The sequence below is a fragment of the Oryzias latipes genome, chromosome 15 (genome assembly GCF_053564925.1).
Source record: "Oryzias latipes strain Hd-rR chromosome 15, Olatipes_Hd-rR_3.1".
In the NCBI taxonomy this organism is placed as follows: domain Eukaryota; kingdom Metazoa; phylum Chordata; class Actinopteri; order Beloniformes; family Adrianichthyidae; genus Oryzias; species Oryzias latipes.
The window spans coordinates 25,530,232-25,554,700 of NC_136251.1; the positions used below are offsets into that span (position 1 = coordinate 25,530,232).

Below are 24,469 nucleotides of genomic sequence, written 5' to 3' on the forward strand. Positions count from 1 at the left end.
TGTTGCTGATCTGCTGTGGCTGGCTGCATCTCCTATAGCTGTCGGCTATCTAAACTTGAAACAAAACTCTGTAACATCTTACTGGACTAGTTCTTCGAACAACCACACCTTGAACTAACTACTCTTCGGTCAGGTTTTTTTTTTCCACCCCCACTTCTATCCTTATGGGAAGAACTTTTTGATCTGCACCATATAGGAATGGTGCATGGCGAGCTACCCACGAACTCTCAATGAAAAACTTGATTTACAAACCTAGGAAAAAGGAACTTCGCAAAAGACGCCATACCCAAAGGAAAAAGGAACTTTGAACACCAAAGACTGAAAAATATCCTTGTGGATCCCTGGACACTCCTTTCTCCACTGTCTCAAATTATTGTTTTGTTGTTTTCTTTTTTTAAATACAGTCAATTGATTGCTTTATCCCTGTGTTGCGTCTTCTATCCACACACTCTGGGCTCCATGAGTCGAACAAATCTTCTGTAGGTCAGAGCAAGCTAAGAAAGCGCTACATATCGCTTTTTTCCCCCTCATCTGAGATGGCATCCAGCTCAAAACTGTATGGCTGGATATCTGCGATATTGCTCGCCACTATTGTTGTATCAGTGATGTTAGGTTGGGTTGTGAATGGATGTAGGCTAGTGTGTGTGCACAGATGGATAATGGGAAGGGGAGAAACAGTCCCAGGCACAACTAGGAGGGAAATTTCTGATAAATCCCTGCCGCTCTGCAGAAACTGTGTCTTAAAAAAACGAAAAAGATTTTTTGATTTTGACTAAAAACGTCATAATTGTTAATAAAAGGCCACTAGGAACTCTTTGAAAATAGATCAAAGGATAAATGGAGTGGGATTTTAAAATAAGAACTCTTGGTAATAATATTTTTCTCACATTTTCAAGAAAATTTTGAAATGTTAAGAATTTTTGGAGGCGCGTTTTTGCAGAGTTAGGTTGCTCTTGGTCTTTTTAGGGCTACAAGGAAAGTTTATAAAGTACAAAAACCAACTTGTGTTAAACAAAAGAAAATACAGTCAACTTTATTTGTGTTGCTTGTTTTATTTAGTCAACCCTTTACAGATTTTGGTTTATTCACAATCTTCTATCAAAAAAGCATGAAAAACCAGACAGGCATTTGGAGTCCAGTGTTTTTCTGTTTTTTTTTTCTAAAGCCACATGGGCTCTGAGTGCACAGAGAGACTCCCTGCATGCCTTGAGCCACAAACAGGAAATAATCACGAGCTCGGAAATTGCAAATACACTCAGTGTGTTAACAGTCTTTTTTAGGCACATGCCGGGACTCATGATAAAAAAACACTCTTCTCTCCTTTTACAGACTAAAGTACTTATAGGAGCACTTCCAGTTGCAACAGAAAATAAATACAAGGCTTTACGAGTGTGACTGTGATTGACGTGCTACTGTGGTTTGCAGAGGTGGGTGTCAAAACAAATGTCAAAAATAGTTCTGTCATAAAAGCCTCTAGGAAAGTGATCATTTCTGAGTCAAAATGAAAGGGACAGAAAGGCTGTGTGGAAACTGTCACTTGGTTCCGTAATGCTTGGTTGAAGACTGGCCGTACAGCCCGTAGAAGTCGGGGTGCCTGGCACCCTGTGGGGCTTCCACCAGCCCCCTCATGGGAAAATGCTGCAGTGTTTGGCTTGAAGGAAGTGGGGGGAACTCCTGAGAGGTCACGGAGGGGAACGAGTCTGAGGCCGGGTATGGAGGATGGGCGCGGGCGGCGGGCGCTCGGGAGCAGCAGCAGTTGTTCAGCGTGCACATGAGCACTTTCCTCCCCTCGTACATGGCTTGTTGCGACGAAGCTCCACTGGCGAAGTGGGAGGCTGGAAATAAGTTCCCTGAGTGGTGGCTGGAACTGGACCCCAATCCCATCATATGATGGGCAGAGGTCTCAAGGAGGTGACTGTGGCCCGGGCCACCGTGAGGATTCTGGGGGAGGACCTCTGAAGAATACATGGAGGAAATTTGATGGCTCTGGTCGGACAGAAAGGACTTCTTGCCATTGTAGAGCAAAGGTGGAGGATCTTGGGAGGTGGAGTTTTGGGTGCTGCTCTCCAGAAAGGCCATGCTGTATTTCCTTTTCTGTAGTCCAGAACTCATCCCCAGCTGAGAGCCAGCGGAGGTGCCGAGAGACTGGACGAGCTCGAGAATGGACGCTTCATTGAACGGTTCTGGGGGAGGGTGGGGGAGTGGCATCAAGAGATGACAGTTAATGCTGACCACATTCTGTCCCATGAATAATTCAATATCTGAAAGTTTACATTGCATTTTGCTTACACTCCATATTTCTCTTTTACCTTCTAGCATTTTTCGCAAGTTCTTCTCTCGTGTAGACAGGTCCGACAGAAAATGATGGGAGTTGAGCTGGCCCACTCGGACTGAAGGGACCGCAGCACTGAGGTGTGTGTTTGACCTGAAAAACAGCAATACTTATATTCAGATTAAACTGAAACCCTCCATACACCAATGCTGCCAGGAAGACCAACATCCAAAATGTACAGAAAATATGAAGTTCAATTAGCAAAGACCCACTCTGATGAAAATGGTGTTTTCTGTGTTTTTAACATGCTATGTGGCATTGTTCTCATGATGGAGGAAATTCTCTCCAAATTGCATTTTTTAAGTATTTCTTAATTCAAATCGCTGTGAATCAGGAGCAGACCCAATAAATGCAGTTTGAAAAAAAACGAAAAGAAAAAAAAAAAACATGTTGTTGACATTGAAAATTCACTGGGGGCAGAAGCTCCCTGCTCTGATCTGCAGCAGTGAGGGGAAGGGCGGCAGGGATGATTCATGTCAATGGTCCCACCCACAACTAAGAGGGAAATTTTGGATAAACTCCTGCTGCTCTGCAGAAACAATGTCCATGAAAACGACACAGGTAATAGGCATAATCATGATTAAAAGACCACTGGGAATGCTTTTAAGATAGATCCAAAAATAATCAGAGTGGGACTTTAAAGTTCTGTACTGGTAAGATGGGCTTACTCAAAAAGGCATCACATTTTTGATTGTAACCTACTTGTCCTTGGATACCAATTGTTTATTAAATCTATAGGTACTTGGTTATGAGCTAAAATAATGTTTATTTTTTACTAGATAATTCAAAAGATAAAAATAATTTTCTTTTTAAAGTTATTTACTTCAAAAAGAGGCAAGTATGAAGACAAACTGACCTGTCCATCAGCAGCTGGTACGGTTTTGTGTTCTGAAAAAGACGGTAAATCTGTTTGCATATCTTGGAAACAACCCTTTACAGCATTTGTTCAAATGTAGGTGAGTGTTAGAGGGCTGGAGACAGAAGAGGAGAGTTGTACCTTCATGAAGTTCACACTCTCTACTCTCTGGAACACAGTTTGCACGGAGCTCAGGAGTTTTTCTGCTTCTTGCCTCTTCTCGTTGAGCTGCAAAGACTGCTGGGAGTTTTTCCTCACATACATCATGTAAGTGCTCTCCAGCATCTGCATGGTCTCCTCCTGGTTTGCCTCCAGCAGTGCCTGCATCCTCCGATACTGAGCTCTGACACGATCCTTCAGCTCAGACACAGCGTCCTGCGGAGAAACAGCGTCTTCCTGAAACCCACGATTTCACCACACAGAAATGTTGACTGTATATCATGACAAAAAATAGGAAGCTGTGCCTCAGAACAGGGTTTTGGAATGAAATGTTCAGTTACTGCTTTCTAAACCAATGTATTTTGTGTGTTACTCAAAACTGCCCCTGACAAATCATTTCTGAATATGTTTTCTGTACTGATGCTGGAGCCAGTCAGAGCCAGAGACGTTGTTTGCCACTACCCAAAGCACAAAAGGGTTATTTCATTGCAGCGGTTATAATGAAAGCACGCAGGAGGTCAAGGCATTGACGGTCGACGCACAAGTTGCACTTTACCTTCATCAGTGTCTTGTCTGACTCCAGCTTGTTGAGCTGCTCATCGATGTTCTGCACACGACCCTCCAGCCGGTCTTGTTGCCTCATTAGCATGGCCTGTGCAAAGAAGACAAGACGCTAAAACACAGGAATGCAATATTAGCACAACCTTAAACGTTGATTTTCTGCCCTCAACTTCCCCCTCAACTCTGATTAGAGGGAACGGCAGCAGGTGAATGCTATCATCCGTTTGGAGGGCACGAATAAGGGCAAACGCTCCAATTCCTCTCTGCAAACCCTGTTTGTCAGAAACAGCATAAAGTGGGATGTCAACACCAGCCTCTAGGCCCTTTTTTAAAAAGATAAATAAAATAGAAGAGCCAAAAGTCCTTTGAATGAAGTAAACATCATTTTTCAACATTTACACTAAAACACGGACATTAGTGTGCAGCTGCAGGCAAAGAGGCAACTCTAACAAGCAGAGGGCAGGTAAGCTCTTTAATGAACTGATTCTGCCTGTGCCCCAATAACAGAAACTCCGCTACCATGGCAACAAAGCCTTGCATGTATGCATTTATATATTAAATGTGCTGCGAGGGAGCACAAAGTGGGGGTGTTTCACAGGCCCTCTCATTTTGCCACATACGTTGCTCTCCATTGTTTGCACAGGCCTCGGTGTCAGTGACTGATTGTCATGTCTGTGTGCACAGCGTCAGGCTCTTTACTCGCCTGGCGTCTGGAAAAAAACAAAAAAAAAACAGAGCAAAGACGCTGCTTGTTCACACCGAGAAGAGACAGAGGGAAGGCGAGAAGACAAAAAAGGAGAAAAGAGATGAAACTTGTAGGTAATAAGAAAAAGAAAGAGGGTTTTTCAGCCAAAGAACACAGACAGACTAGAATGCTTTGCACTCCATCCTTCCTGTAGTTAACTTCTAATCATTGAGGGATGGAAGATATTTTTAAAACATCTGAAGTCTTGACTAAATAATAAATCAATGTGCTAAAATATGTTTTTCAGACAAAAAAGCTGTTTCTTTCTTGAAGTGTAATTTTTGTTGAGATTCGAAAGAATTTTGACATCCAGAGAGGGACTTAAGGAGAACGACAAATCTTCCCACCTCCAGCTAATTCACTGTGGATTTGAAATTGTGGTAATTAAATCTGATTGAAACGTCAAGCCCATACTATAATGGATCCACCCCCATGCTTCACCATGGAAGACGGGGTACTGTCATAACCATCTTGTTCTACAAAACTAAGATTTCCTTCCAGTAGTTGCTTCTTTTTTGTCTAAACATTAGACATATGAGAAAAACGTTCTTAATGGTTTTTGCTGTGTAGAGAAGTTTCAACATGATCTTTTCTTTAACATTTTTCTGATTCTGTTTTTTTATGATTCCTAATCCATTGAACTCCCATGAAGTAAATATTTTGATTATTTTGGTTTCTTTTCAGTGTCTTTTAACAACAGAAATGCTTATTTTGTAAATATTTTAATGTTTTTTTTATTGAATTTCTAAAAGGAAGCCAAAGACTGATAATTATTGTGATTTTGTGTCGACTGGACGTTTAAAAAAAAATTGTCACACGGAAATTATTTAAATCATTTAACAATATATATTATCACACAAACATAATCAATATTAGGAAAAGAATACTGTTAATTTCGAAGTCTATTTTATTTACAAAGTAAAAAAGCAGTTCAAACCTGCTTGGGCTGTGGAAATAGCCGATTGCTCCCTTTAGTGAGTGGTTGTGCCACACTTGACAGCAGCAAATGCAACTAAGAGGTTCCTGGAAAAGAGGTGAAGATTCTCCAGTTTTTCTTTAAAAAAATGGTTCTAATTGTGACACTGGACTGGTTTCCAGTTCAGCCTCTTTCTGACTGGCCACAGCGTCTTCAAACTTTTAAGATGGGCCGCTCCAAAAATCTTCATTATTCCATGTTTTGCACATTCAGGGGTGGTAATGCTTGTTGGTTTTGCATCGTCACTTTCTGGAGAACCCAAATGCTTTTGAGTGTGAAAATGATGGATCACAAATATTCCTTATGAATTTTCAGGTGAAACACAGACTTCATGGCTCCATCAGTTAGGGTGGCTTATCCAATAAAACAGAAACTGGCTCCAAATCATTATAGTACCTCCACCGTGCTTCACTAATTTTTCTGAGATTGTGTCCTAGTGACATAATGCGACGAAAATCAAGAAGTTACAACATAGAAAACATGTTTTATTTTTCTGGATTTGCAGTCTTTCTTATGAAATTCTCCCACATGTGACATTTTTGTCAGATGATTCAACACGGAACTGATCCGAGTTAAGCACAGAGTTCCTGACTTGTTTATAGGACCTTCTAGCTTTGGCGTCCTTTTGGTTGCTCCTGGAAAATAGTCCATCACTGTTCCAAGTCTCCATTTGTGCAAAACATCTTAGTTTGTGGTTTTCTGGATTCACAAAACCTCAAACTGATGCATCTCAAGGATGTGGCTTTATTCTCGGTTTTTGAGCTGCTTTAGATTTAATCTGAATGTGTTACATTACTTTGTCAGGCAGTTTTATTATCGAAGTGATTTGGCGATTTGACAGGCCTGGCAGTCAGCAGGCGCGGGCGTGGCAGCAGACTAATAAATCTGACTAAGCACAGCTCATTTAAGATTTTGCAGTTTGAAGGAGGGGAATATAACTTCACACTGGATCATTAATAAAACAAGTGTTATTATTCTTTATTTATTGTTTTTTGTATTATTTTTAACATTGAAGTCTGATAAATGTGCAAAAAATGAAAGAGGGGCTACAGACTTTTCTGCCGGGATGTGAGCAGTATGGAGCGTTGTAATTTACGTCACATAAGCATGACTGTGAAGAGGCCACAGCCCTTAAAAGTCAATTATGGTCACAGACCTGGATGAAACCTCTGAGGGCTAAAACCTCCACGAGTGCCACAACTTCTGGGAGGGGCTCAATCTGCTCTATTTACAATGTTTATTTTGACTAAAAGTAGGGGCAGAAATGTTGACGTCCGGGAATCAGTCCGGATTTTTCACATTTGCTCATAACTTGAAGTATCCTAGATTTAAAAAGGAAGTGCGTAAAGGCTTTAAGGAACGGTGAAGTTTGGACCCTTCTTGTGTTTCATAAAGCCAAGAGATCTAGTTTTTCCATAAAAATATAAATGCTAACAGTTATTTCCACATAATTATAAACTTCTCTCTAGGAGGGTTGACATGGACAAGGACAGATAACTAAAAGCAATCTCAAAACCTTTAATCAAAGGCATTTTATACTTGAATCCTAAAGGAGAATTCAAGTTGACATAAAAGTATATAGCTGTGGGAAATGTGTGTGTTTTACTGTTTGTTTGTTTTTTGATTACGTCTTTGTTTTGCGTTTGGTTTTTAAGTAAAAAAAAAAAGCTTTTTTATGCATAGCACTTTGTGTAACCTATGTATGAAGAGTACTTTATATGTAAAGTTTTGATTTAGGGCATTCACTTATATTTCTGTTATAACCATTGACTGTGTACAAAGTGGATTGACAGACTCCGCCTCCCTCCAAGTCATTTTCTTTGGGTGATGATGTCACACTCACTCGCTCCAGTACTTATTTACAGTCAATGGGTGTGACACACCAAAACTAGTTCAAATTTGAGAAGCTTTTCCAGAGTTGGCTGAGTTACACTTTCACATTCTGGTAGAAAATGTGAGAGAAACATACAGTCTGTTCACACCATTGACTGTAAATGGGAACTCGAACAAGTGAGTATGACATCATTCATAGAAAATTGGTTTACTTCTGGCTCCAACGACTTAAGTTGATTAAGTTGGCATTTATTTACTTATTTATTTGTGATACGGATGCCACAATCTTGGAGCCACTCAGCCGTTGTTGGTCCTAATCGGTCTGAGTCAACATTACCATGGCAACCACTCTTGCCAATCAGGAAGGAGCTTGTTGGAACCCTTACATTTAAGACGGGCTACATAGAATCTATCAATCAAACATTTCGACCGTTCGACGTGAGACCACATACTTTTATTGAGGCATCTGATTGGCCGGTTTATTACATGACTAATTTTCACTACAAAAAAAAAAACTGAGTAATAGATGTTTTTTTCTCAGTAGAAGTCTACGGGATTTTGGAATCTTGGAGCCGGTAGGTACTTCCTGTTTGGAACGCGAGAGGGGAGGGGCCACTCAGTGCAGTTCTCTTAAACGGTCAATGAACCCACACTACAAATTAGTTTACATGTAAGAGGCTTTGGACGGTTGCATGTCACACTTTCACGACCAGGTCCAAACTGTCAGAAAAACATCCCCACACCTGTCCCACACCCCAAGCCTGTTTACGCTTCAGCTGAACACGCCCCTTTGTGCTACCTGACTACACCTGCAGGAGCTGACTCAACTCTGAAAGCTCATATCTGACTCATCCAGCGTTTTAAAAACAGATCAACTGTGTTCCCGTTATGTTGTCCATATATGAGCTGAAGGTTCATATATTCCAGTGGCTCTACATTGTGAACCACGTCTTCCTCGTTTTGTTCAGCTCTCCTCCCCTCTGATTCCTCTTCTGTCTCATTGTGTGTTCGAAACAGCATCAAGGGGCAGGAGCAGCATGAAAGCCTACCTTTATCCAGCTTAAATCCACCAATGATCAGCATCAGCGCTGTCCCATTTAGACACTCATGCACCCGCAGGTTGCCAGGAAGCTCATGTTTAAATGAGGAGCCCGGGGCTCAATGAACAGAGAGCCTCTTTCACAATCACTTGACAACTATTCCCCATTTCTGATGTCAATGGACTGCCCTCAGCATTCTGGGGAACTGACTCACTCCAGCCCAGATAGGAGAAAAATGCAAACAGCAGAGCCTCCGGTGGCAACGCTTTCCTGCTGAGATGCCTAAAAGGAACCTAGGTGAGGCTGCGTGGGAGGCCACCTCCTCCACTTGTCCCAGGGACAACATTATTAATAAACGACTCGTCTTTTCGCATCTTTAAATTACCAGCGCAGCTATGAGGACTTCAGTTAAAAAAAAAAAAGCCAACCAGAGACACGAACCCGCTGTAGCTATGACAGTTTTCCCATCTCTGTTTATCCTGAACGCAGCACAGATGATGCCAGGGGAATTTCAAACGCTTTCACCAAAATAGGCCTCAGCACCGTCAGGATGAAAAACTCCTTCAATAGATGACCAAGCACTGGCAAATTACAGTCTAAGCGGGGTGTGAGGAAACAGGCAGGGACAGTTCTGATCAGGGAAGAACCAGGACTTCTTCTTCCTGAGGAGTTGTGAAAGAGCACAAAGACGGGCGAGTGTGTAGCGTGAGCAGCTTTGGAAAGGGCTGAACAGGCATCTTTTTGTCCCAGTAATAGCTCTAAAACCAGGGCAACAGTTTGCAACTGAAGACTTTAAACTTCTTCAGAAGTTTTCAGATTTGGTCTGCAGCATGCCTGAAACCTTTGCAGCCATGGCAAAAAATATCAAGCAGACAGTAACAAAGCAGATGATCAAAGCAAAGCTTTCCTCTAGACAGAGAAGACAGAAAGTCAGGAATATATATGCTGTAATTTTCAGTGTATAGATCGTGTTTTATTTGTGTAGTTTGGTCAGTGGTGCGACTTATACTTAGGAACGACTTATATGTGATTTTTAAAGGTCCTTTATCACACTTTTCTTAAGCCTTTCAGAGTCAACTATATCCATATATATATGAGCTCATAATAGGCACACTAAAGAACCATTTTTTAATGAAATATTAGTTATTTTTGTAGTTACTACTTGGAAGATGACTATCTCTGAGGCTCCGCCTTTCTCTCCTTGTGGGTACCGCCCATTTCATGACGTCAACATAGATCCAGCCTCGGCAGCGAGTCTGTGTTTTGCCCCACGAAAAACAAACAACATCCAAACTTTTGCAAAGATGAATACTCATCTTCAGAGGAATACTCAAAAGGAATCCTCAACAGTGAGAGGAATAATCACTTTTGTGAGGATTGAATATATAACACGCTTTCAAGCTCAAAAAGTGGATTTTGCATGATATACGGGCTTTAAAAAATAAATATTGGTCTTATGTATTCTTATATATTTAAGAGCAGTAATCAAGGCATTGCTCCAGTTTTTATTTCGATGCGCGACAGTAAGTGATCAAACTGGGTTACAGTCATGGAAGTACCGCTGAAAGCACCGGCATTCAGATGCAGCTCCTGCAGCAGAAGCAAAAGATTGCCGGAAAAAAAAAAAAGGAAGACTGAGGGATCTTCTGAACTCAAGACATGGAGACGTCTTTAATAATGTCCTTGTTGGAGCTGTTCAAAAATAAATTAAACTGATCTCTCAATGTCACTGAGTCACCGTGTCTTGCGTGCATTGTAACTAAGATGTGCAGTCAACGCTTTCATGTAACAATGGGGGTAAAAACTCGACAGTAGCGTCTTCCATACACCTCTGGTTAATGAACACATTTTTGGATGGATGGCAGCGGATGCAAAATTGACGCATGAACCGTCTTCTATGTGAAGGCAGCGTTACGCCGGGCTTGGCAGATTTGTTAAGAAGAGTTGCGCTTATCTCCCTAAAGTGTGACTTATAATCAGGAGCGACCTATATATCGTTTTTTTTTCTTCTTTACTGTGCATTTTTTGGGTCCTGCGACTTATACTCCGGTGCGATTTTCACTCCTGAAAATCTGGTAATGGAGCCATGAACTTCTTATTTTTGGTTCTGGCATGTCTCCCTGTGATCCTGACATTTCTCTAAATGTTGATCTTACCAGCTTCTAAGGCGCACTTCCTTTTTATTTGGGTATACCAAGATAGATCACTTCCAGTGGGTGCAGGCTGAATCACAGCACTTTCCCGAGGGCACGCCACAACTAATGGAAAGGCGTGGCCATGTGTGTGTTGGGCGACAGGATCAAGGTTAAGAGCTGTGTGCGATGCGTCATACAACCAGAGCGAGGACTTTCACCTGTCCACCTCTTTACCATCAGAGTAAAAGCTAAGGACGCAAACCTGAATGGACCATCCATCAGATGCTGTTGCGACTGGCGTGTCGGACCGTGGCTTTCTTTACCTGCATTTGCACGCGCTGTGTATCCACATCACGCACTGTGTGTCTTTGGTTCGTGCAGTGGGAGAGGCAGCAGAACGGACACAGAGCCACCTGCTCCTCCTCACAGTGCAGCAGCCTGTACTCCTCATGACTGGGACAGGTCCAGGCGCTCAGCTCCTCCGCGTCCACCAGCAGGTGTCCTGGTGCCGTGCACGGCTGCTGCAGGTGGGTTTGGATGTGAGTCTGGCAGCAGGGCTCCTTGCAGCGCAGACACACTTTCCTGACAGGCAGCGGGGGGCCTCGTCTGCAGAGGACGCAGTGCAGCACCGGGGGGACCTTGTCGCTGTTAAGAGCATTGAATCGCTTCACAATGTTGGCAAGCTTGAAGTTCTTCTCCAGGGTGGGCTTCTGGTCGTAGTCGTGGTTGCATTCTGGACAGCGGACGGCTGCGCTGTCTTTGGCCCATGCCTCAGATATGCAACCCTTGCAGAAGTTGTGCTTGCATGGCAGCTGGATTGGCTCATCGAAAACATTCAGGCAGATGGGACAAAGAAGCTCCTCTTCGAAGCAGTTTTTCCAGCTCTCATCCATGACTTCAGAGAAATCCGAGCTGAGGGTGTGCAGCTGAAAAGCAGCAACAGTCTACATAAGAGATTCAATTCAAAAAATGAAAAGCTTTATTTTAAAAAAATGAGGGGGGAGGACAAAACTAATTATTCTAAGTTTGATTAGTTATTGTATGAATGTATAACTGATGATTGCATTGTTTTTGTGTATTACTCCTATTTGATTGCTTGAAATAAACCATTTCAAATCAAATCAAAAAATTAAAAAAAAATAAGGGGGGGGGGGACAAAACTAAAGAAAAGAACTAAAGTACATAAAAAGTACACAACAGGACAAACAAACTGGTATGCCATTTAAATTAAATGAACTTTTATGTCATAAAAATTTACTTTCTGATTTGAATATTTAAGAAAAAATAAGGGAGGGGGGCACACAACTTTGAAAATGTGAATCCTAAATAAGAAAAAGACAGATTTTATGTTTTAGGTGAAATAAATATGAAAATAATATGTCAAAACGCAACCGTACCAACTATTTATCTCCCATGTCGTCCGTCGGCAGACTCCGGTGCACCTTTAACGCCGCGCAGCTTGTCATTCAGCCCGCGATGAGATCCAGCTCCTCCGCTTGGATTACAGCCGTCCGCGTGACGTACCTCCCGACACCGGGATTTTCTCCGATTCCCGTTCGGTTGACGAGTTCGTTCCACTTTCCCGTAAAGTCTCCGAGTAATATTTGACAGTAAGTAAAGGCAGATAGTGAGTCGTCGGAAGGGAGCGCAGTGTCTCCACAACGACTAAAACACCCCCCTTCCTCCAGTAACGTGACCCGTCAGAGTTGATACACAGACGGGGAGGAGTCGAGAGGAGCCAGGCGAGGGAGGCAGCGACCACAGCAAGCTCTATCGGATGGAACGAGCAAGACCAGTGGACCCAAACGTCGCAGCGCCGCTTTACCGACGCCTTCGCAGTGCAGATGAGGCCTTCAGGGGCCCACGCCTGGCTCGGTGAAAAATATATCTTACGACTTCTGATTAAAACAGCTCACAAGTAATACATGTTTGTTAAAACTTTCGTTCTGCTGTTGTCACTTTTGAAATAAAAACTGTGTGTTTTTGGGCTACCATAAATACAAGACAGCTGAGAAAACAAGTCGGTTGAGTCTGACATGCGCACCAAAACTCTGATCATTATCGGATTTCTGGTGTTATCAGATTATTCAGAGGGTTTTATAAACAGTGCTATCTGATGTAGGACATAGTTAATTTGATTCTGAGAAATCAGATCAAAAAACAGATTTCCCTCATATTTTATTGTGAATTTTAAAAATATTTTAGATTTTTAATATTTACATTATTTGTTGTAGAGGCTGTATAAAACTTTAGCACACAAGTGACCTTTTAGTGCAATAATGTATGTAGGCAGAGACATACATTATCCCCCTGTATGTTTAATTATTGATTTCATCGTCAATGACTGTTAGGCACTTTCGACTGATTTACTGTTAATTTTCCCATGTGTTGTCAAAAAGTCCATGTGAACAGCATGACAACTTCAAAAGATGCAAGAACCATGTATTAGTATTTATTAGGTTCAGTTCTCTTTTGAAAAAGAAAGAAGTTCCAAACTCATCTTTTATTTGTGTAATAACTACACTCTTTAATGCACTTAAACATTTAAATGTCAGTTCTGCCATAAATTTAATATTTTTTTTAATCACAAAGTCTAACCTTTACATTTTTCATTCCAAATAAAAAAAAAAAAAGGCATGAACAAAAAGCTATGCCACTGCATCATAGGAGTACATTTTTGCAGAAAAACACTGCAATTAAAGGCATTTCATGTTAGGAGTTTAAGTGGAATGCAACAAATAGTGACTAGAGAGGCCTTGATTCAACGCTATGTCGCCTAACCACCTAAATGTCAACGTAGGTTTATTAAAAACTGTATAATAAAAAAAAGAAGAAAAAAAGCAATTAGAGGACCTGTGGTAAGCGATGAGTTTCACCAGCAGCATCTTCCAAAAATCTAATGGAAACCATTTGATGATAATAATAATAAAGGTCTCAGTTTATTGCTTCTGAATTTTTCAACAAGTGAGACAGACAGTGATGGATAGAAAACAAGGCCATTGTTCAAACTTTGGTATCAAAACAGAGAAATGTCCAGCATTTGCATTTACTAAGAAAAAAACAAAAATAAAAACACTAATGATAGGATTCACTTTGTGATATTTACTGTTTTAAGGCCACTGGAATAAATAGAGGTGATTTTCAGACTTTAATGCTGTAGACACACTGAACTGTAGATGCAATGCATATTCTGAGTTCACTGTTAGAAGGAAGGCTTGTCGTTTGCCCCTAAAGGTAGTTTCTCACAGGTCGACCATCTGGATAGGCTGGTTTGAAACTGGGTTGATAATCTTAAAAGGCATTTAACCTAAATGGCGAGGCTGTAACAGAAGTGTTTAGCTGATCCCCGGGATCATCTTTGGGAGAAATGCAGTCTGTGGCTGTCCTCTGTGGGAGCAGCAGCTCCTCTGGAGGTGATCGTTTGCATTGACGTGAACATTTACTGGAGGTTTTTCCATTCCTACAGTCAGTTTCTCATTGTAGCGGATTATCAAACACAGAGTCTGGTAGGACAGAGATCTTCAGCTTCTTCTCTGGCCAACTGTACTCCCTAGGTAACTTTGTCTAAAAGAAGAAGAAAGAACACGAATGAAAAGAAGCTGCGTTCAAGGAAACACAAATGAAAAGTGAGAGCTTAGAAACTTGCATACCTCCTCCCGGCTGTTGAGCTCCTGTAAATCCCCTAGCATCTGATCGACAAACTCTTCAGTCAATAAAATCTAGTGACGACAAACAGGAAGTCAAACAAACGAACGCAAACGGCGGCGCCACGCAAGAATGTTATCTGCGTTTACCTGAAGCCAGGGGCCCTGAGCCGCATAGGGATGCTCTTCCGTCGCGAAAGCCCCTTCGACTCCCGTCGATACAAACGTGATCGCCGTGTCTCCGTTGATGCTTTTGTAAGTGAAATGTCTCCCGTGAAGCAAGCGGCCCCTGGATGAAAGAAATACAACACATCAAGAGCTACAATAGCAAAAACACTCAACGGTGAGAGTAAAATAAAAATCAATAAAGACCTGCATGAGTCGACGCTTTAATTTTTCTTGTACGATATAAAAAAATCTGCATATTAGTGAATAATTATAAATATTAATCTGTGATAAAACACATTTTCCTCGTTTACAACAGCCCTTCTTGTTCTAAAATGTGGAACAATTAAAAATAATGTTTTTTCCTTTGAAATAAACAAAGACGTAACCTTTACCTGCCTGGCAGGTGATCAAAGAAGCAGAACACAGTTTATAGAATCCTCTAAACTGGTTCTGCTTCTCCTGCTTTTTCAGTCATATCATAAATAACAAGAACTCCTGCTGTAAACAAGCTTTTCTCTGCTTAAATTTGTCCGTGGATCAAATGGTGATTTAGGGTCCACAGGTGTATCAGAGCAAATGGTATCAGAGCATCAGAATGACTGAAGAATAGCTGTTTATTTCCCAATAGAAGTCTATGGAATTTTGGCTTCTTGGAGCCAAAGGGCACTTCGTGCGTGGAGTACAAGGGGGATGGGCTCACTCAGTCCACTTCTTCTATACAGTCAGTTACTTTACCCCATAAATACTATGACACATAGGTCTGTCAATAAATCTACATGTGGAAAAAAGGGAGGGATTTCTCTCCTTCGACTGAGTTATGTGTGACACGTCTTTAAAAAGTATTTTGACATTGTTCTCTGTTATAAAACCCTGTTGACCTCATTAAATGAAGGACAACAGAGTTCCAAAAAATAAAAAGGAATTGTTGTTAAATGCATGTACAGACAGAGTCACCAGAAACGTTTGTTAGAGACGTTCTGTGAGAGCGAGAAGACCATAGGCCCGTCTACTTGACATTACAGGTTTGTGATAGCTGATGCCTGTGAATGTCAGCTCACGAATTAAGTCACAGTATGTCCCTGATTAGGAACACACCACAAGAAACAGTGTGGCCATTATTTATTGGATCAACAACATAAATTCCAATGTGAACACAAACCAAACGTGTTTTCTCCAAAAGTTTCGCAAGATCAAGTCTCATAACACGGTCTATTTGCCGATAAAACCACAAACCGGGTTTATTCTGCTCAGCTGGCTGATCACCGGAGCCATAAATGACTAAAATAGCACTGAAAAAGGCCCCTTTTTAACCAAATAGCTTTATACATAACATAAAATGAGAAAACCTCCTTTCATTGTTTATGAGCCAAAAATTAATATTAAAAACTGATCAAAACACTTTAAAGGGTCAAGTTTCATCTAACGTAGTAAAAGAACATGCATCACTGCCACAGCTCTGCCTTCAACATCTAGCTTTTTCCACGACAAATGCTTTTAACCGACTTAAAGGACACAAGTCAAAACTTGTATTTTTGCACTTTTGCAGCATACGGGTTCCTGCAAGTGGAGGTTTGATATGTGCTCGGAGCAGCTCCTAAAGTGCACCTCTGTTGGAGATCAAACGTGGAGCCGTACCTCAAGCAGAGGGGCAGCAGAGTGCCCGACTCTTGGTTGAATTTCAGGTGGACGCTCTCCAGTTGCCGCGTCCGCACCAGTTCATGGGGAACAATGGCGGATGAGCTCTCACTCTCCAAACTGTCCTTCCGACTCCTGCAACACAGAACAGAAAGGTAAAGACCCTCTTTGATGAGCTCATCCTGCAAAAACAACAAAAACACCCATCATCCAGTTAAACGGCATTTCTTCTAACGTGCAATAACAAACTTCTAGATACGTTACACCTCTTTAAGTGAATCCAACTTCCAAGGAGAAGAAAACAAATCCTCAGCAAACCAACATAAAATACGCCCTTTTCTTCAAAACAATGTTGATAACAGTTCAGATGTCAGGGTCGGCTGGGGTTACTGCAGTGAACGTCCTGCAGAGCCTGTGCTGAGCTGGTGTTAGTGTGGGAGGATCACTCACTGCGCCCTCTCGTGACTCTGCTTCTGGCTGCTGATGGGCGGTAGTGCTGCCTTGCTGTTAAACTCCAGTCCTTTTCTTAATGTCTCTCTGATTTGCTCCGTGTCTGTTTTTAAACATATCAAAAAACGCTGAAAACGTCTTCTTCTGAGGCAGAAACAGTTTTACCTCTATGTGGGGCGGGGCTTTACCTTTGTTTGACAGCCTCCGCGGTTGGGATCCTAAGCAGATGGATCTGCTGTCCTCCTCATCCTCTGGCGGCTGACTCAGATCGTCCCACACACATTTGGCACTGACACCGCTCAGGTTCGAGCCCTCGGTCTCGATGCCCTGGTCCACTCTCTCCTGCTTAGAAAAGCCATAGAAAACCCACAATCATTTACATTTATATAGACAAATATACAAAAGTTAACATTTTTAGGAATACAAGGAAAAAGAATGTCAACTTAAAAATAATACAATTTCCAACTGGTTGGATTTAAAAGCCTCCAATGCTAAACTTCTGTCTAATATATTTACTGTAAATTTCTACGAATAAGATAGAAAGCCTTTATTGTCAATATACATGGTATACAGAAAAATAAATAGAATAAAAACCAGTCAACAATCAAATGTGCAAGGATCAAATAAAAAGATGAGCAGGAATCCCTAATCATTTTAAGATTTTTAAAGCTATTGTCATGTATTTCAGTTCATCTAAACTAGATTCATACTAATATGTCAAATAAGAGCTTCACATTCCACGTGATGCTAAATAAAACCTTACTTGTAGGTGTGGATCGATCTCAAAAATGGTTTCTCCCCTCCTCATGTCTGTGATAAGCCAAGGGCCACCAGCTCTGCACACAGAGGGAGCATCAACATTAACCTCAGGTTGAAAAAGGCATGTATAGATGAATTAGAACTGCATTTCTCAATTACTACACCCAGGGAATCCCCTTAAAACTTTAATTAACAAATTTAGGCACACAGATTATACCTAAACTAATACAAAAGCTTAATAAATCCCAGCAGACTTGTTTCTGACATAAAAGAACTGACCAAAAAAGTTATTTTTTACATTTAAGTCAAATCTTAGCGGAAATCAAAGATGATTGCTACTTAGTCAAAGTGGATGCACATTAGCTAAAACACAGATTTCAGTTTTCTTTTTAAACACCTTAACATTTAGCCTGTCATGGTCTGACTGTCTAAAAAATTATTTTAAAATATTCTGTTCACTAAATTCTTTTCGTCATTCAGAAAACAAGGGACTTTACAAAAACATATACATTTTAACCTATGAGAGATTTTGCAGCACACACCAAAAAACATTTCAAATATATGTTTTCCTATAAATAAGGAGACTTCTGCATCACATCTATCAATATTTATTGTATATAATATTTGATTTTTTTTTAATTATGCTTGCAACTTTGGAAAAATAATGAATCAAATCTAAATGACCTAAAGGAAAACCAAAGCACAAATTCGCTGTAATAACCTTTCAAACAGAAACAGAGAAACCATCAGGTGGGCTGATGCTAAAAGAATCCATTTTGAAATGAGTATTGAAAAGCATCACACTGTTGAGGGAGTGAAAAGATCACAGAGCCTCTTTCTTTCTGTAGGAACAGAATGAGGACACCAAAAAAGCAAACGAAACTCTGTTCTACTAACATGCAGATTCCACGCATCAGCTCCAGGATGCCCTGGCCGTTCCACTGTTGGGCCGCCTGCAGCTCCTCTGTGCAAACACCCACAATCTGATGAAAAGGAAACCCACCAGAACCAGTTATTGGTATTTTGCACTGTTTATAGTTAATGCATATATATAGGATAATCTTTTAGCTATTTACACGAATAATGCTGAGTATGACCTTTAAAAACAGATGAGTGTAGATAAGACATTTGAATAGAGTTGGAAACATGTAAAAAAAAAAGCTATTTTTTTGTTCCTGTTCCTTAAATGCAGTTTGAAAAGAAAGTTTTATTTCTCTGATGTTCATATGACATTTTGACTTAAGTAAAAGAAACAAAAGGTTAACAGTTTAGCAGCGGCGCTAGAATGAAAACCTCAGAATTTCAGATTCAAACAATCCACATATGATGAACCAAAAAGATGAGCCAGAAAAACACAAGTGAGCGAGGCAAAGAAACAATACGAAGCGTGACAGTAGAAACAGTCATTGGAGTGTTTTTGTAACAGTTTTTTCCTTCTTTGTTACACAAGAACCTTCAAAGTGAATGTTTAATTAACAGAATTAAATGCAAAAACCAAAACTGTGATACTGACAAATACATTTTTAAATCCCTTTTTTTGTGATAATCACAGAAAAATAATATGCCAATCTATATTTATTATATACAAACCCGGTCGACCTAACATATTAAAGTGTGGTTAACAAACAAAAACTAAAGAAATATCTATATATTCTTATGAACTCTGTAGCTGAAGGGAATTTGGATTCACCTGAAGGAAGCTCACTGTGCCGAACGGAGTCTGGATTGGCTGCATCTGCGGGTCTTCTGTGAGCAGCATATGCTGGATCCGAGATTCACTGTTATCAAGTGGACTGTGCCATGAAACATGGTCACCACTACAAAAGGTGTTTTCTGTAGAGAGGCAGTTTTTTATTTTTTAGTTCAACCAATGCGGTTGGAAGTTAAGACTGTCATGAGATCAAGTCTAGTACATCTGGGTCTGTGTTTTCAAACTCATTCCTCATTCCTTTACTTTACTGTATCACTGCACAGAAATATAAGAATAACAAAATCAAGGCAATAAGAACCCCAAAAAATGACATAACAAAAAGGATGAGTAGAAAATCAGAAGAAAACAACAAGAAAAACTAAATAAATGGCCTTCATCCATCTGAGTGAATGCATCTGCTTGGGTGGCAACAAGCTCCCTATCTGGACTCAGAAGAGAAGCAAAGGGGAGGATGGTCAGAAAAATCAGCAATCATTCTGTTTAGGAGCCCACCCACATCCAAACTGACCCCAGCTGGAAATGAGAGCCTAGAGTAAACGGCTTCCCCTCCTTTGTGTCTACCCCAACTCAGCCACATTTTTCTGATCCAGGCTCAGAAGAAAACTAGAAACCTGATAACATAGCATTTCAACTCTTGATGTTTACAGGAGCCACAAAACTCTATCTTTTTTATCTTTGAAATAGAATAATAAAAAAAAACAGTTCTCAATAAATAAAAAAATTGATTTCAACTGGAAGACCATATGCCAAGAAAAGAATTGCCTTAAAAAGTAATCAACGTTCCTAAATTAAATGGATGTATAGTTAAAACGAATAACAGAGCTAAATACTTAAACGCCGTACTAGCAGCAACCAGTTTCACAAACGGTTTTATGGATTTTAATGTACATCAAGAACAGGAGTCCATCAAACTTTCAAAATTGTTATCCATCCATGAGAATGTATGTTTCAGCATCATCTGAATGCATGTGGACATTGAAGGAGCACCAGATTGCGATTTTTACCTGACTGGAAGACATATCGTGCCAATCCTTGCATGAGTTCAGCTGGCCATGTGGGAGGTGCAGTCTCTCCGACCTCTCTTTTGAGCCTAAAGGTGAGCTCAAAGCCAAACCCACTAGGTCCATCTGCCCCTGTAAATCTGAAAAACGTAAATTTGTGTATGTTTTTATAAACAGCAGGGCTTGCCTTGGTAATCTCTGCATTGATATATACAGATCAAAACATATGGCTAACTATGGGGGGGGGGGGGGGGGGGTGCAGTACCATATCAACATTTGGATTAATCATGATTTTAATAGCATGTCAATAAATTTGCAAAAACTTACTCGTGAACACGATTATCGCCATATAAGTCACTCAGGCCAAAGCTCACATAGTGCCAATGCTCCTGAACGTCCTGAGCAGGACGGCCCATGTTTCTGTACATGCTGATGTAGTCTAGCGGGTCTGGCCCACCAAGCCTAATGTATAGACAACATTTCATTTATTAAAAGCAAGTTTTCCATTAAGATCAATACATGATGCGTCAAAAAACTACGTTTATTCCAAAACCTGTCATGTGTACCTAAACTGACTGAGAGATGAAAAGATTTTAGTGTTATTATTTACACTTTTTTGTGCTTTATTTAACAATAAAACTTGGTGCTAAAATTCCGAATTCCATCAAAATAACATCCTTTGTTTGAAGAAATCTCCCAAATGTTAGCTAAGTTGTTTAGCTAGGCTAAACTTTTTCTCTGCTAATGCTAGCTATCGCTTCATGAAGAACACACACAAAAAAGTCTCTTATAAAGATTTTTGTCAGATTAAAAATAATGGTTTGTTACATACCAATATTTTACAATGGCAGTAACTTGCAGCGGGTTGGCTTGGTCGGGATAAAGTCGCCGACATTCCCCATAGATAGCCTGCAGCCCCGGAGGAAACAGTGGTACCAGCCCGTGGGCTGGCGCACCGCTAACAGGCCGTATCTCGTCCATACCACGGCCTCAAACAATCCAGAATTATCTTTGTAAGACGAAAAAATAAAGATAAACAAATTCAGTTACTTTTCAGGACACTAAAATAAAGAAATCTCTCAAAAGCAAGGCGTTGTGTAACAGTGAACTCTCCTCGTTGTGCTAAACTCAGGGGCCTGTTGCTCATTGTCCACAAGGGGTAAAAAAAAAAAAAACACCAAACAGCTGGTTGGCCAGGGAGGATGACGTCACAGATCGACGCTTCTATCCACCAATAGGAGTGGAGCTTTTTGAGCCGCTGTGTCGGACTTAAAAAAACTGTGGTCAAAAAATTATTGTTGTCATTTTTATTATTATAGTTTTCAATTAACCTATATGATGCAACTATAGTAGAGGCCAGTGCTTATGCGGACGGATTGATGTTTCATTAGGTTTTTACTCATAGGGAAATGTACTCCAACAGCAAAACAGATATACAAAATATATACCTGATGGCCTCCATATTATTTTTTTTTGTATCTAAAATTGGTCTTAAATAATTATGACCTCATGGCAGCTATTATATTATTCTTTTATTATAAAACAGAACAAATTTCAAAAGAGTGATGACATTTAATGTAAATCAACACAAAAGGCGCCAAGAATCCAAGTAGGGAGCTTTGGATTTTTTTTTGTGTGAATGAATTAACCCTAAAACAACTAGACAAAATCAATAAAAATGTTTTTTTTTTTTTTTTGCTGTGGGGAGTAATACACACACTGTTTCTGAATGTGCTCAAATTGGAGACACTGAGGATGAGGGATAACCTTTCCTTCTGCTCCGAATGAGCATGAAAGTGAAATAATAAAATATAACCCCACCATAGAAGGATATGTCAAAATTGGGCTGCACGCTGGTGTAGTGGTCAGCACTCTTGTCTCACATCATGAAGGCTCTGCTTCAAATCCCAGCTATGGGGCTTTTCCAGGTCTTCTCTGGGAACTCCAACTTCTTCTTACCGTACTGTCTAAAAATGTGCTTCATAGGTTAATTGAAATGTCTAAATTGCCCCTTAAGTGTGTGTGACAGAATGGCAACCTGCCCAGCGCATACTTAACCTTTGTCCATCAAGGCTTCAGCAACCGTCTAACCCCAAAAGGGGGGTTTAAAAGATGTACGGATTATCAAAATTATTATAAAAACACAAAACATCCCCACCTGCCTGTCATAAATTCCTTTGGTATTAAGATTTGTTCTTTAATCACACAGAACGTTGCAGATGAACAGCTGTGTAAATTGTAGTCAAATCTGTTTTTTGATCATTTTGTGTGAGATCAGGTGTGGGTGAAACTGAGGGGAAACGTCTTTCAACAAGAGAGAAATTGGTTTCTGCGTGGGACATGAGTAAAGATAAGAATTCCAAACCTCGCTGTGCAACCTGTCAGTGGTATCTGTTTTGATCTTACAGTGGGACAGTGTTATGTGATTCAGGAAGAAATTCCTTAAATAAACTGATGTGTCAACTGTAGTTTCAAGATCGAACATGGTTCATTGCAAAACAATGACACAACTGCTTTCATGCACAATAATCTCTTAATTAAAAGCTTCTGCTTTCATTATGTCTCAATCAATATTTTGCTTTCCAGATCAAATTTTAAAGAGATCTGGGTGGAAGCGTCACAACTTTTCCAGATAGAACAATTCTATTTGCCGATTAGGGGTTATTTCTGGGTTTTGTAAGCATCAATACTATACAATTTTGATTTTTGATGACATTTTGATAACGCCCAATTAATTTATGTTCTTTTCATTGAGAAAAATCAAACACAAAATGGTTTAAAGGTTTGTTTTAAAATTGTTGCTGGCCACCATTACAATGGATCCAGCTTTTGAGGAAACACAGAGATGCGGATGAGATAAGCTGGTACTTTCAACAAACAGCAAAAAAATTTAAAATAACTTATTGACAAAGATAGTTTCAAATATTTTATTAGAATATAAAATAAACAACATCCATCTTTTATTTATTCTTTTTAATTACATTAGTTGAAGTGTATAATCTGAAAGAAATTCATTTGCATTTCAAACAGATGTATAACATACAATCATAATAAAACCATCCACAAATGTTCATTGCACAAGAACTCTTGGCTTTACATGCACGTGGTCTGTTGCTTTGCGGCATGCTCGACAAACCAGTACCATGCCAAAAGAACTGAGCCCATAGATGACACCTAGAAAAGCTACCATCTATGGAATTCAGTTCTCATAGTAGAGCACTTCTCGTAAACCGCCTTCAGGAGTTGATCCTCGAACAGCAAAGTTGTTTGACTCGAGCATCAACGTTTTTACACATTTTTGCATTAAAGAATAGATACAAGACAACACAAAAACCACCAAGATTCTTAAGTCAGGATAATTTAAAGTAAGTGATGTGATTTCATGATGTAGCTAAGTCATTCATCTGCACTTCCTCAGAAGATGATGATGTGATAACGTCAACTCTGCTTCTTTCACTTAAAGATTGAGCAACGGCTAAGTATGTGCTGACTAAGTTTAACAGAGGCTGATATTCATCTCAATCTCTTCTTGTGGTGTACTTTAAAAAAATAAAACATTAGTACGTTTTTGCTTGGAAATGTGAAAAAGGTATATTTCTTAAAGTTTCAAATAAAAAGAAAAGTAGGAAGCAGACAGGAGCGTGCATGGGTAAAACTCACACAAGGTTCTAGGGTTTGCTGAAAGAGCTGATCATGTTAGAAGCAGCAGTATTCTTGGAAATGCTTTACAACCACTAACACGATAGTCTAACAAGCTCATATATGAGCGCCGAATCAGATCAGGGCGATTGTGTTCTGACCAAGGGATGAAATTACTCATCTGTTATGACCGCACACTTCCAGGAAATGATACAGAGAAACACTATTGCAGGAAAAAGATCGGTTAGGGCATTTTTGAACCAAAGTTTGACATTAACTGACCTGTGCAGCTCACTCTCATCGCTGGAAAGAAAAGCACCTTGTTCAAGGTCTGGAGTCAATGTTACCTCTGGCAGTACAGTGAGATACATTGTCAGTGTTATTTCACTGACTGCCTTCTTTTCTTTATGTGGCTTTTTAGATTCTAATTGTGTACAAAATGTGCAGAGAATTTTCTGAGCGAGGCCACACCTAAACACATTCAGGAAACTCATATCTTTCTGGCAGTTGGAGTGGGAAACAACCGGTTCTCCTACCTATTACTTTACAAGACATCTTTAAGTTTACACAGAATAAAAATCCTCTTCTTCAGGGGCCAAGCTGCTCCATAAAGTTCATATTCATATAATGTGGAAGTCACTTTTCTCTCAGCAGAGCTATATTGAAAAATAAACAAAATGTCCATTGACATTTTTACCAAAACCTACCTTTTGTTTTCAAAAATCCTAGATTTACCCGACAAAACCCTCCATATAAAATGCTCCAAGCGTTTTCCTCTTGTCCAGTTTAGCTCCGATCCTCCCCAAAGTTTTCTCATTCTCTTTT

At 40.2% G+C, this 24,469-nt stretch overlaps 2 protein-coding genes and 1 non-coding gene across 5 annotated transcripts; all 3 read right to left on the minus strand.

The window, feature by feature from the left end:
• Nucleotides 1-1,032: 1,032 nt before the first annotated feature.
• Nucleotides 1,033-12,332, minus strand: LOC101163515 (E3 ubiquitin-protein ligase TRIM8). Of its 2 annotated transcripts, none has more exons than XM_004077395.5 (7): nucleotides 12,035-12,332; nucleotides 10,961-11,563; nucleotides 3,904-3,999; nucleotides 3,330-3,563; nucleotides 3,189-3,220; nucleotides 2,310-2,425; nucleotides 1,033-2,183 (listed from the first exon to the last, which is right to left on the minus strand). In XM_004077395.5, the coding sequence occupies exons 2-7, from the start codon at nucleotides 11,528-11,530 to the stop codon at nucleotides 1,534-1,536; spliced, it is 1,698 nt and encodes a 565-aa protein (XP_004077443.1). In that variant the 5' UTR covers nucleotides 11,531-11,563; nucleotides 12,035-12,332; the 3' UTR covers nucleotides 1,033-1,533. The 2 variants fall into 2 exon arrangements, with proteins under 2 accessions (XP_004077443.1, XP_078787942.1); XM_078931816.1 differs by having other exon boundaries at nucleotides 3,904-4,020.
• Nucleotides 12,333-13,138: 806 nt separating this feature from the next.
• Nucleotides 13,139-21,186, minus strand: sufu (suppressor of fused homolog (Drosophila)). Of its 2 annotated transcripts, none has more exons than XM_011484484.4 (12): nucleotides 20,838-21,186; nucleotides 20,333-20,467; nucleotides 20,009-20,145; nucleotides 18,984-19,126; nucleotides 18,191-18,276; nucleotides 17,298-17,370; nucleotides 16,723-16,879; nucleotides 16,535-16,637; nucleotides 16,085-16,219; nucleotides 14,432-14,570; nucleotides 14,288-14,356; nucleotides 13,139-14,201 (listed from the first exon to the last, which is right to left on the minus strand). In XM_011484484.4, the coding sequence occupies exons 1-12, from the start codon at nucleotides 20,984-20,986 to the stop codon at nucleotides 14,112-14,114; spliced, it is 1,416 nt and encodes a 471-aa protein (XP_011482786.1). In that variant the 5' UTR covers nucleotides 20,987-21,186; the 3' UTR covers nucleotides 13,139-14,111. The 2 variants fall into 2 exon arrangements, with proteins under 2 accessions (XP_011482786.1, XP_004077444.1); XM_004077396.5 differs by having other exon boundaries at nucleotides 16,723-16,876; nucleotides 20,838-21,180.
• Nucleotides 21,187-23,130: 1,944 nt separating this feature from the next.
• Nucleotides 23,131-23,236, minus strand: mir146a (microRNA mir-146a). The gene has a single exon (NR_107178.1). It is a non-coding gene; the product is annotated as a microRNA mir-146a (primary transcript).
• Nucleotides 23,237-24,469: the final 1,233 nt, after the last annotated feature.